This window comes from Lactuca sativa, chromosome 7 (assembly GCF_002870075.4).
Source record: "Lactuca sativa cultivar Salinas chromosome 7, Lsat_Salinas_v11, whole genome shotgun sequence".
NCBI lineage: Eukaryota > Viridiplantae > Streptophyta > Magnoliopsida > Asterales > Asteraceae > Lactuca > Lactuca sativa.
In genome coordinates, this window is record NC_056629.2 from 164,546,602 (window position 1) to 164,560,679 (window position 14,078).

The 14,078-nt window shown below is 30.5% G+C and overlaps 2 protein-coding genes across 2 annotated transcripts; one reads left to right on the top strand and one right to left on the bottom strand.

Moving 5' to 3' along the window:
• Window positions 1-1,764: 1,764 nt before the first annotated feature.
• Window positions 1,765-7,672, bottom strand: LOC111895712 (anther-specific protein SF18). The gene is made up of 2 exons (XM_023891784.3): window positions 7,521-7,672; window positions 1,765-2,316 (listed from the first exon to the last, which is right to left on the bottom strand). The coding sequence occupies exons 1-2, from the start codon at window positions 7,618-7,620 to the stop codon at window positions 1,985-1,987; spliced, it is 432 nt and encodes a 143-aa protein (XP_023747552.2). The 5' UTR covers window positions 7,621-7,672; the 3' UTR covers window positions 1,765-1,984.
• A 3,708-nt stretch (window positions 7,673-11,380) lies between these two features.
• LOC111895662 (uncharacterized) lies at window positions 11,381-12,022 on the top strand. The gene has a single exon (XM_023891738.1). The coding sequence runs from the start codon at window positions 11,381-11,383 to the stop codon at window positions 12,020-12,022; it is 642 nt and encodes a 213-aa protein (XP_023747506.1).
• Window positions 12,023-14,078: the final 2,056 nt, after the last annotated feature.

Sequence of the window (14,078 nt, forward strand, 5' to 3'; positions counted from 1 at the left end):
ATAACGAGACATGCCTAAACCAACAATTCACGATATCGTAATCCCCACAGATAGAATGGTTTCATGGAGAAACGTAGTTATACCAAGGTCAATATAGACAGAAGCGTTTTGAAGAGTACACATGTACCTAGAACACTATGGGATGAAGTTATATACATGTAAGTATAGATGTAAAGGTTGAAGAAGATAAATGGTGTTCATGCGTATAAATAGTGAAGTAAAATACTAGTCACGGAGACAGTTTTGTTCATGAAGGGTACGACTCACCAAGTCACAATGTTGAAAGGGAAACTCAACCGTCCATGGCATTGTATCCCAAAAGTATAACTGAAGACTCAAACCAAAACTCATTAATTGAGCAAGACCAATCACTAAACACCCCAAATTCTTCCTCTGTGCCCATGACACTAGGTAGCTTGGTTGGTTCAACTACTATATCATAAAGCTCGAAAAGAGGAAGAACTATGTAAAGTTAGTGATTATTAACTTATATTTATGATGAATCTGTAAAGCTATTATTTTCACAAGATATTGACGAGCTACATCATAATACATGGCTACAGAGAATGAATTTGGGTCAATGTGATGAGAAGTAAGCTAGGTGCAACTGAAAGGAGCCAAACCTAGAGCCTCACCGATCTTCTAGCAACAGGTCGTAAACCCATTGTCCTTAAACATGTTTATAAATTAATAGAATATCTAATCGACAATGTTATAAAGTATAAGGCGAGACTTGTAGCGAAAGGTTGTATACATATTCCTAGGATAGATTATGATGAAGCTTTGACGGACGTTGCATGATTTGAAATGAAATGGGTTTTACTTTCTCTCTTGGGTAAAAATAAGTGGAAAGTACATCATATCGACATGAAATCTGCATTCCCAATTGAGATTTGGAAGAAGAAGTTTACGTAAACCAACTAGAAGGATTTGTGATGCATGGTGTATTTATTCCCAATTGAGATTTGGAAGAAGAACTTTACGTAAACCAACCAGAAGGATTTGTGATGCATGGTTTATTTATTCCCAATAAGTGGAAACTACATCATATCGACATGAAATCTGCACTCCCAATTGAGATTTGGAAGAAGAAGTTTACGTAAACCAACCAGAGGCTGAATTTATTGTTGCTATATCAACACCATGTCAAGGAATATGCACATGAAGATTACTACATAGCAATATCAGTGCAACAATGTTGTATTTTGGCAATAATTCTACACTGGCTTTGATGTAGAACCTGATGTTTCACCAGTGGAACACATGATTTCTTTCTATGCAAAAATGTATTGAGAAGGGAGATATTGCAGTCAAGCACATGAGCAGCTAAGAACAACCGACACACACTCTCACAAACTCTGTGGCCATAGTCAGTTTTGTAGAAATGCAAGAATGGTTGGGATTCAAGAACATAAGATATGCTAGATTAGAGGGTCAATTTAAGATGTTTCATTTGACTTATCTTGTTTTGATTTTGATTTTATATTTCCTACACTCGAGTAAAGATAAACATACAAGTTCGTTCCATTTTTGATGTTTTCTTTCAAATATAAGAGTTTATTTTGACATGTGCTTATTATTTTTGAATTCAATAAAAACACAGTAGTAAACATGACCTAAATTAAATACCCTCCCCTAATACTTGTTATTCTTTGTGTTTCTCTTTCGTTGTTCTCACGACAAGAGACCTGACATTTTCATTATCTTTATTTTAAATATTCTTTTTCAACATTGTAAACGATAGAAAAATAAGACCAAATGATGAATCACATAAATTTCAATTCCTCTATTCAATCGTAGGAGGTGCTTAAAATTTATGACGTCAGAGAAACAATTATGTACGGGAATTAAACATACGTTATATATTATCGGCACAACACAATTGCATATTATAAAACACTCATATGTTTGTTAGGAAGCATTATTTTCTCCATATTCATAGTCATATAAGGCTTTTTTATTGGAGGAAAATGAATAGATTGTATCAAATGCTTGGAGGTGGCTGACCTCCTTCTGCAGGAGGTGGTTGACCTTCTGCAGGAGGTGGTTGTCCACCTTCTCCTGCCGGAGGTCCGGGAAAAGTTGGAGTGGGTGCCCCGTTTTCAGGAGGAGCAGTAGAGGGAGGAGTAGGAGACGCCTTGGGTTCACATTTGAAGTAGCAAAAGCACATGTATTTTGCTTCACGTTGATGACAAGCTCCATGTTCTGCACCCTCCCACTCTATGCACTGCTTGTCGCATAGTTCTGTGTCTTTACACTTCCCAAACCAGGTCTTGCTTGGCTTTTCACATAATTTCCCTTTAACGGTCGTGATTTCTGTTCACGCCATTAGAAATGGAATTTAGTTAAAGAAATATTTGTTAATTGAGATAATGTTTAGCGGTATCAAGTATATTGGAAAGGTGCATCTCAACCGAAAGGTTGATAGTTCAAGTCCAGTGATATAGTAAGATGTTGATTTAGTAGTAGGATGAGAATAGATGACAAGGGTGTATTATAGTCGTTGTTAAAGAAGTTAAAAGGAAATGAAAAATATATGTTTCTCAAATCTATTAAGTCAGTGGTTACTATTAAAGTTGTTTATTTATTTATTTGTTCTATCCGTTATCATATGTTGACTTCTATTATCATGTAAAACTTAATATATTGGAAATTTAGTAAAATAATTATCGTGAATGACTATTTTAAAGAAAATAGTTATTTGTTTAGTTTGTGGAAAATCATTAGTTTTTTTGGAATGTCTTATTCCAGACTTTTTCTTCAAATTTCAGAGTACTTGTTTTTTTGAATTTTTTTTTTTTTGAAAAAAATTAATTTTCTTATGTCCAATGTTACTATTTCAAAGTGTTTAATATTACCACTTTCTAATTTATTATGTTTGTTTAACTTTTTGTAAAATTTTATATTAAAACAAAACAATTTTTTTTAAATACCGAAACTTTTCATTAGATTTAAGACTTGCTCTTGAAATTCTCAAAAGAAAAAATCAAATTCCGAAATTTTAGACTACAATCCGAAATATTAGACTGAAATATATATTTTTTCAGACATTATTTTTTGACATTCCGGATTTTACTCATTCCCTACTTGATGATTATTTTCCCAAAAAGAAAAAGATTTTTTTTTCTTAAATACACACTATTATAGTTGGTTTACTAAATTCACTTAGTATATTTGGACAGTCCGATCTAAGGAAGTGATTAACAAAGTCAAATTCTCTATTACAGATTTTATTTTGCCTATTTTCTAATGATAAGTTTTGTTGTTCCATAAGAAAAATACATTTTGGGTATTTTTATAAGTATAATATTTTACACGATGTTTTAAAAACCGGTTTTTTAGTTGAACCGGTATAGTGAGCAGTTTCCGGTTCAACCGGTTCGACCGTCGGGTCAACCGGTTTCTATAATTTTCATCTTTTTTCATATTTTTCCACACATACATATATAAATAATGAATTTGATGTTTACCAGTTCAAACATTAAAAACATACATAAAAATAAGTTATAGATCAATCTAAATACATTAAAATAACATATAACAATACTTTTTACTATTTTACATCAATCTATATACGTTGAAATGAAAAAAATATATATAATACTGAAACAAAATATAGTTTTGAATGAATACAAACACACAAAAAACATTATAACATTTATCATATGTTTTTATTTAGAGAAAACTTAATAGATTTGAAAAAAATCACCACAATTTATTATGTAAATAGTTCTTTTCTATGTGTTTTTATTCGATTTAACCGGTTTATTTTGACCGGTTCACCCGGGTTTTCGTAAAAACCGGCCGGTTCAATCCAGTTCAGAAATCGACATAAAACCGGTGATAGTTGACCCGCTCTCTCTCCTGGTTCCCGGTTCGACCGGCCGGTTTAAACCGGTTTTTAAAACATTGATTTTACGTACTTACCTACAATAAGTTAAAGCAAGTAAATTGGTTACCAAAAAAAAATCATGTATCTACCAAATAATTGGCATCACATCACGAAGTCATTAAAGATGAAGACCTAATTCTAGAAATCAATCTTTGTTGATGAAAAATATTGTTTTTTATTAGATAAATCGGAAAATATTAGTAGGTAGACAAAGGTTGGTTCCCGAACCTCGTGCATAATTAATTTTTTACCGAGTAGAGGAAATCGAGAGAGTTTCGATCGGATTGTTTGATGGTATCATATTTTTGTTATGATTAGGTTCTGACCATGCTTTCCAGGTAAAAATGTGACTACATATCTCTTATTAATGATCCATTGAGTGTGAGTTTATGTGTGAAAGGCAAGAGAAAAAGTACCGATTTTAGATTTATTGGGCGTGTTTTAGAGTTTTTAGATTTTTTGGGCGTGTTTTAGATTTATTGGACGTGAATAGAGAGCACCAACATATTATGTAAGGATGTTATGCGGGTTGGAATCGGACCAGACTGATCTGAACCCGAATAACCCGAAAATCAAATAAGGGTAATTGCATGAATCGAAAATCGGATCAAATAACAATACAGATTCGGTTCGGTTCGGGTATTAATCGGTTCGGTTCGGTTATTACTCGAATGACCCGAATAACATGTACAATATAATTAGGATTGTATAATCCAAATAACATTTACAATATGATTATAAACACTGTATTTTTATGACTTTTGTACCTTTTGATTCCACAACAAATCTTTTAAAGAAAATTTGTTAATTAAAAATAATGCAAAGTTTACATAATAGTTTCAAAGGTGCACAAAAAAAGTTAGAATTTGTGTGGTAAGAATGTAAACACAAAGTAACTATTCTTGAGATATAAGAATTAAATCCAAACACCAAAATCTTGAAATATAGTTATGAAGCAACATACTAAACACTAAACATTAAACATCCAAAACACCCAAAAATCCATATATAAATATATAGTAGGAAGTCGACTTTGGTAATACGATTGAGTAAGAAGTCGACTTCAACAATACGATGCAATATGTTTTTTTTTTTTTTTTTTTTTTTTCTGTTTTGAATGTACGACTTGATCACAGAAGGAAGGACATGGAAAAACACAATCGAATCGATTGAATGTGGATTATCCGGTATAGCAAGAAAAATATGATTAAAAAATGACTTTTCAATTCCGGGTCAGATATTTAGAACTGAATAAGCCCTTATTTTCGTAACCCGAAAATCAAATAAGCCTAATATAGATACCCAAGAACCGAATCAAATTGCTTATTCACGCCTAATCGATTCGGTTCTGTTCGTGTTTTAGTTCGGTTCGGATTTCCATGTCAAATTCTCATCCTAATGTTATGCTTATTCTCGGGATATATAAGTTTGATATGAGAGAGAGAGAGAGAGGGAGAGAGATGAATGGCGGTCTCTATTTTTTTTTCTCTTTTATTAGTTAAAAAGTTAGTTTTAGTGTTTGGTGTGGGTGTGTGGGTATGTATGAGAGAAGTAGGTCTCAATATGTTTAATTAATAAAATTTAAATTAAATAGAAAAAGTTTTAAACAAATATTATAAGACCAATTTAGTCATTTCAGTTTTAAAATGAACCAAACTCGCTAAGAAATATGCTGAAAATGAAAAATTTTATAAATCTCGTAAGGTTTGGATGGCATCTTGGAAAATATATAAACCGCAAAGACCATTTTTATAGTTTTATTAAGACAAAACCTTATAAATGATCCATGTAGTTTCTTAGAAATATGGATATAGTTCAAAAACCTCATAAATGATCCATGTAGTTTCCTAAAAATATGGATATAGTTCAAAATATCTGGTCTCAAAACTTTTAACAACTAGTTTCTCTCCTATATAAACAAAATTATATTCTTTTTAGTCTCTTTTATATTTTTTTAATTAAAACCATTAAAAAAAATAGAAATAATTAACACGCACACACTCTCTCTTATCAAACACACACATACCCGTTCTGCAAAGAAAAAACACACCCACCAACATCTTCTTTTTGACTTCTTCCCCAACCCATTACGTTTCCCTTCAAATCTTGAGTTTGAGGTCTGAATTCAAAAGAAACGAACGAGACACACATTGAGAGAGAGAGCAAGAGAGAGAGCAAGAGAGAGAGAGAGAGAGACCCATGTTATTTTTTTCCTTTTTGTTTTAAAATAGATTTAAATAAATAAAATCAAAAAACATATTAAAAAGGGTAGATAAATATTTTTATATATGGGTATAAGTATTTTTATATATGGGTGATTGACTATCGGTTAAAAGTAGGAGTTTGTATGGAACGCTTTGGTTCGGTTAAAGGTCAAAACCAGGGACGGACGCAGGATTTCACAGTAAGGGTTGCGCGGAAAAGTTAGGAGTTGCACGGTAGTAGAAAAAATAAAAATTTCAAAAATTTTCAAAAAATTTTCCACTGTGGATGGAAAATTTAGTGGTTGCCTGTGCCACTGTGAACCACCCCTAGGTCCGCCCCTGGCCAAAACCGAACCATAAGCATTACATTTGGTTAATATATTTCGGTAGTCATTGGATATCGGTTAGTATTGGTTATGTTTAATGGTTTTAATCGGTTAATAGTTTTGGTTAATGGTTAATATCGTTTAACCATAATGAAAAAAAATTGATATAGATATTCAAAATACATTGTTATAAAAAAGAAAAAAAAAACAGAAAGTGTACTCGAATACATGAACAAATCGTTAATATACTATAAATTGATAAACTCAAAGGATGAGCAAAAACTTAATAAACATTTAACTGATAATGTTTCTAGGGATGGGAAATCTAAAGAAATGTAAGGTTCAATTAGTGTGTCGTTCCATTAAATATGTAAATTTACAAAACTAAAAATTCGCCAATTTGAGATTGCAACAAAATATGAAATATGTAGAACTCAAACCCCAAGACGTATGGACTTCCAAGGTCAAATTTTTTAGCTCAACCAGTTAAGTATTAGACTTGATTGGTTGATTAGCCAAACACTGTCTTAGATGTATAAAATCAATGGTTTACTGGATTTTCATCAATTTTTAATTAGGTTTATACAATATTGATATATCTATAATTTATAATATATATAATTACATATCATTCTATTGGTTCAGTTAATAATGGATCGGTTATCCTATAAAATCAAAACCGTACCATTTTCTATCGGTTACTAAAAAATAGAAACCGAACCAATTGTTATGAAAATGATTCCATTATTACGGTTCGGTTTTATCGAGTAATTTGGTTATGGTTCGGTTTTATTGTTATTATGCTCACCTAAATTAAAAGTTTTGAAACCATAACGATTATTTGTTAAAAGCTTTGAAAACACTAAAACCATCAATAAGGGTTTTTAATTTAGAGAGTATATCCCATATTTCAAAAAACCAAAGATTATTTACAAGGTTTTGTCATTTATTAATATAATACATCATGTTTTACGAGGGAATACTTATTCTCAATTATACCAAGAAAAACATCTTAAATTTATTGCAGGTTCCTTGTGCTAAGTAATGGTAAATATAATTGGAAAATTAAAAGAGAGATAAATAAGTTTGATTCAACACCTGAGATACATAAAACGAAGGCGAGTAGAAGGAATGCAAAAAATGAAGATGAATTTCTGGTCATCTTTGAGTTATGGCGAATCTTATGACCACTCGGCATTGAACTGGGTGAAAAAAGTTCGACAATATTGGGTATTTATAGGAGAAGTGAAGGTGAACATAAATTTTTAGAAGAGTAGATCATAAAAATAACCAAACTTCGCACACGTGATATATATATATATATATATATATATATATATATATATATATATATATATATATATATATATATATATATATATATATATATATATATATATATATATATATATATATATATATATATATATATATATAGAGTTAGGTTTAAATGTTTTCACTATCTATTATGTGTCTGTATGATTGATTCTGGACCAATCATTTTAATTATTTTAAGAAAGTAATTAATGCTTATTAAATGTTGAAGATGTAATTAATACCTATTATATCTTCAACATGTAATATGCATTAATTACTTTCTTAAAATAACTAAAATGATTGGTCCAGAATCAGTCATACATGCACACAATAGATAGTGAAAACAAAATAACCTAACCCTATATATATATATATATATATATATATATATATATATATATATATATATATATATATATATATATATATATATATATATATATATATATATATATATATATATATATATATACGGAGTGGTTCTAATGAGAACCCAAAAAGATTAATTAAAAACCCTAAGATTTATTTTTTGAAAATGTTTTAATTAGGTCTATTTTAGATAAATCAAACACTAATAATATATTAAGCAAATTCTCTCCTACCTTACTTTACAAATAGTTTCCACTTGACGTATGACCCTTCTGGATCACCGTCGGACTACCATTGGATCATCGCCGAACTAATAACACATTTACTAGATTTTTTAGTCGTATTCACAGTTTAATAGAACAATCATTATAACTTCCATTTCTCTGGTAATACTTTTGAATACAAACCTTTTTTTGTCAAATATAAAAAATTTATTTTACATATATCTTGACAAATGCAATTTTCTCTCTTCTAAACTATAGATATCTTTAAAAAATATATAAAATATATTAACGGTTCAAAATACCATATTCACAGTTCAATAGACCTATTAATTACAATATATTATTTTCATACATTCATTTATATTTTAACACAAAATTTGTATAAAATATACAACTTAATATAGTCTATTCTCAGTTTAATATATAAGATTCACAACTTAATACCATACGTCGCCACTAACAACTTGTGCCACTGTCATATCCATCCTTCCTCCAAATCATATTTGTATATAAATCATGGATTTGCAACTTAAATATTATATTCACAGTTTAATAAACCAATGAATTCACTAATTTCGAGTTTAATGCAAAAAAATATAAAAACTAATACGTTATTACATATTTATACAATACAAAAAATAAATATACTCACAAGAAAATTAATACAAAACATTCATACATAAATCATTCATATTTTAACATGAAATTTATAAAAAATTAACAGTTTAATACAATCAATTTACAATCCAGTATACAAAATTCACAACTTAATATAATAAATTCAAACTTTAATGCACAATAATTATACATTCACAGTCATATTCTTAACTCAAAACTTATATGTATACCTTAAGATTTATAAGTCATTGCTTCTTACAAAGTTTATTTACACAAGTATTCACAATTTAAATTTTATAACTTTATTCAAAATTAGATAAAATCATATCTATGTATAAGGCTTCTTTCATCTTATATTTCAGAAGAAAACAAAAAATTTATAAAAAATCATATCTTAATACCAATCAATTTACAACTTAATACACTCAATTCACAATTTAATACACAGAATTCACAACTTAATATATACAATTCATTGTTTAAACAAAGAAAATACAACTTAATGCAGTCAATTTACAGTTTAAAATAAAAAAAATCACAGCTTCATACATAAACATCACAACTTAATACAATAAATTCACAGTTTAGTACACAAAAATCAAGCATTCACAGCCATATTATCACCTTACAAGTCTTAATATAGTAAATATACAACTTACTATATAAAATTCCAAACTTAATACAATCAATTCACAATTTAATATATAAAATACACAATTTAATATAGTTAATTCACAGTTTAATAAAAAAAAATCAAAGCTTAATGCATTCATTTTCAATTTAAAACACAAATATCACAGCTTAAAATACAAAATTCACAGTTTAATATAATAAATCACAGTTTATATATAAAAAATATACATTCACAACTTAAAAAAAAACATAAATTCATATTATTTGTGAAGGAACTAACATAATAACACACATTCTAAATCAAATTCATAGAATAATAACCATAAAACATAAACTTTGGATAACATTTGTATGCAAATAGTATAAAATAAAAAAAATAATAACAAAAAAAAAAAAAAAAAAAAAAAAACATAGATTCACAACTTAATAGCACTTAAAAGTTAAAAGACAAGATTACCAAAAAAACATAACAAATAAGATATCAAAATATTAAATTAACACCTTAACAAAAGAAAAAATAATAGAAAGAAAACTTTTTTTTTCATCACTAATGTCAAGGGTGGAGCAAGATTTTTAGAATAAAAGGGTTTACGTTATAATATAATTATATATATACTCTTAAAAATAAAACTCAAAACTTGTATAGTTAATAATTCAAATTTTGAAAATTTAACTAAATTCTTAATCAAACAAAAAATCAAAAAACTTATATTAAGCTAAAAGTAGAAAAAATAAATAAGAGTCAAAAGCAAATGTAAAATGTAAACAAAAGCCAAAGCAAAGCCACAGAACATCGAATATCATATTTATATAATGAGAAATAATGAATAAAACTTAAACTTTAATATGATAATGTGTAGTGACTAGGCTATTGCAATATAAAAGTAGTCGGTATGGGCCAGAAACGTGGCACAACACGGTGACGTGGCAGCCGACGATGTTGTTATGACGGGGAAAACACCGCCCCCCATCTCGTTGCATTTCATCAAGCAATTCTCGTGAGCGTCATGATGAATTGAAACACGCTTATTTTACCGTTTTATTTTGACCGTTTCAAAACGGTCGAAATTCAATTAATTTTTTTTTTAATCTTTTCACACACACACACACACACATATATATATATATATATATATATATATATATATATATATATATATATATATATATATATATACTGTTTTTAATTTAAACTTTACATATCTTTTTAAAATCCTCTTTATATTTTCTACACTTTGTTAATCAAAAAATGGAGCAAAACCCAAACACCCCCCCTCGTCTCTCGGATTTGCGGGATATGAAAATTATTTCAACCTTTTGTCGTCTCAAGGTTCACCACAAATACCATACCAAGGTGCCATTTTCAATACCGCTTCACCGCCACTGCAATTTCCCAACTCACCTTACGTTCAACAAAATCAATTTGGTCAAAATCCAAATTTACAACAAAATCTTTTCTCTACTTTTGGTTCGATGCAACAAACAACCAATCAACCGTCGCCTACAACACAACCAACAGTTCAAGTGGAAGCGGGAAGTAGTAGGAAAGGGAAAGGGAAAGGAAAATCAAAAGGGAAATCAATAGCGGTGGAATCTGAAAATGCAAACGTTCCACAATGATGGACACCGGAGGAGGAATACGCTTTGACGGCGGCTTAGTGTGCTACTTTAAAAAACGAACTTCGCGGAAATGGAATGAAAAAAGGAGCTTATTAGGGGGCGGTGCTCGACAAGTTTCACGCTATTTTAAAGAAAAATCTGTATCGCAACAACGACATGTTGAGCAGCAAATAGGGTATGATAAACAAGCGGTGCAACAAATTCAACGGTATTTACAACCGGATTGCGGCGCAACAACAAAGTGGAACCAACGACTTCGATTTGTTCAAAGCTGCTAAGGAACAATATCGGGTCGAAATGGGTCATGTTTTCGACTTTGAAAAATCATGGGAATTGTTGCGAGCGAATCCAAAGTGGAATAAAACGTCTACATCGTCGGAGGTTCAATCCAAAAGGTCTCGCAATTCTAGCTCGATCGACGTGTCGGACGCAAGGACTAACATCGACCTAAACGCCGATGACGATGAGATCCCGGATGATATCCAAGAGATATCCCCACTACGACGACCACCCGGACGCGACAAAGCGAGGCGCGTTGCAAGACATGCGGAGGAGGTGGAGACGAGAGCAAAAGATGCGGCGGAAATGAGAGCGAAATTCGACGAGCATAATTTATTAATAAAAGAAAAAAATGAGTTGAAACGTCGTCATTTGGAATTCCTGGAAAGGCAGGCACGAGAGAAGCAGGAGCAAAAAGAGAGGAAACTAATGACACAACAGTTGTCAATTTTTCGGACAAACGAGGAGGGTTTAGCGTCTGCTGATCTGGCGGTGCTACAAGCAATGAAGGAACAAATTAGGAAAAAATATTTGGGTTAATTAGGATTTGTGTGTGGTATTAGTAGTGATTTCAATGGTATTTTAGTTATTAATTAAGGTTTAAAATTATGTGTTTTTAATTGTAATCGGATTTTAGATTTTAAATATTATGTCTTTTTTTGTTTTTAAAATTATATGTTTTATAAAAAATATATTAGTTATTAAAAAAAACGCAAAAAGAAAAAAAAACGAAAACAAAAAAAGGTAAAAAAACAAAATAGTAAAAAAAAAAATACAAAAATAAAAATATTTATTTTCAAAAAGTTGGTGTTGCATCTTGCTGCCTATTTCCTCACTTGGTGTTATATCACCATTTGCTTATGTGGCATGTGAGGTGGCACAACTTGGTATTGCACCTTGTTGCCCACACCCAATGCTCTAAAGAAAAGCAATATATAACACGTTAGATAATGTACAGTAAAGTTGTCAAAATTAAAAAGAAGGGATAATGACTTAAAAGAGTAATATATTTTTCGATTTGGAGACATTTAGTCACTGAGTTTTTTTTCGTCCACGTTTACCCCTTCAACTTGTTAAAATGTACACATATAGTCCTTATGACCGGCTAATCCAAGTTAGCCGGTAAAAATGACTTAATAGGGTAATATATTTCTCACTTTGTACACATTTAGTCCTTAATATTTTTGTACACATTTAGTCCTTAATATTTTTGTACACATTTAGTCCTTAATATTTTTTTGTTGCAAAATAACTCATTTTTGTTTTTGTATTCATTCAGTACTTACGAATGAATTTTTTAGGTTTTTCTCACGACATCTTATGTAGGATAACCATATGGTGGTGGGATGGGTTAAGGTGGTCCTGCTATATGTTGTAGGGCAAGATACCTGGTGTGGACCGGCTATAAGTTATAGGCACAAAGACTCGAGAATAGCGGTTGGGTTAAGGCGACATGCCAACAAACCCTGGGTAATCCAGTCCGATGATTGATTGGACCTGTTGCATGTTGGCAGTCTAGTCCGATGACTGATTGGGCCAAAGTTTTCCAGTCTGATGAGTGTGGGTCCATTATGCAAGATACTTAGTTTGTTGTATCATGTATTTGGGGGTAAACTCACTAAACTTTATATTTACCTAATTGTTTATGCTTTCAGGTTCTATCGTTGGTCGTGAGAAAGAGAATGCATTACTGTACACACTCATCAACAATATTGAGCATTCTACATTTCTTATGTTACTCTGATTTTCGATAAATGTATTTTGGTATAAATGTTTTTTTCTTAATAATGGATTTATAATTAGGGAGTTTTAGCTTATTTAAAAATGAAAACTTTTGGTTGTGAAAATGAGACATTACACATAAACATCAACAGCCCCACACACTTCATCAATAATTGTCCCACATAAGATGTCGTAAGAGAAACCTGAAGAAAACATTCATAAGTACTGAATGTATACAAAAACAAATATGACTTAATTTGAAACAAAAAATATTAAGGACTAAAGGTGTACAAAATTATTAAGGACTAAATGTGTACAAAATGAGAAATATATTACCCTATTATGTCATTTTTACTGGCTAACCTGCAGTAACTGATCATAAGGACTGAATGTGTACAATTTAACAAGTTGAAGGGGTAAATGTGGACGAAAATAAACTCAGTGACCAAATGTGTACAAATTGAAAAATATATTACCCTTTTAAGTCATTATCCCAAAAAAGAAACAGTATAATATTATCTAGGTTATATGATGCACAGTCAAGCTAACTAAATTAAACAGAAACACTAGAATACTACCTCAATCTATCTCCAAAATTGAAGTCGTTATTTACAAAAAAAAAACACAAGTAAGCAAAAATGGAACTCCTCCCTCTCCTGCAGCAAAGATGTTTTGAAGTTGTTTCATCCCCCAGTGGCCCGAGAGTAGGATAGTTTTCCGACTTTTAAAGTTTTAGTCAGTGATTACAACATAACAAATGTTAATTCGCTTTGAATTCAACAAGATATGTAAGGCACCAGCGGTAGAGTAGAAGCAGGGGTGGTATTTGGAAAAGAACAAGGTGGCTTGAGGCGATCATATACGAAATAGATCT

Excerpts from the sequence above, each read along its gene's own strand:
- LOC111895662 (XM_023891738.1), top strand. The coding sequence starts at position 11,381 with ATGATAAACAAGCGGTGCAACAAATTCAACGGTATTTACAACCGGATT.
- LOC111895712 (XM_023891784.3), bottom strand. The coding sequence starts at position 7,620 with ATGCCGAGTGGTCATAAGATTCGCCATAACTCAAAGATGACCAGAAAT. Across the intron at positions 2,317-7,520 it reads CTTCGTTTTATGTATCTCAG|AAATCACGACCGTTAAAGGG; the intron begins GTGTTGAATCAA and ends TGGCGTGAACAG.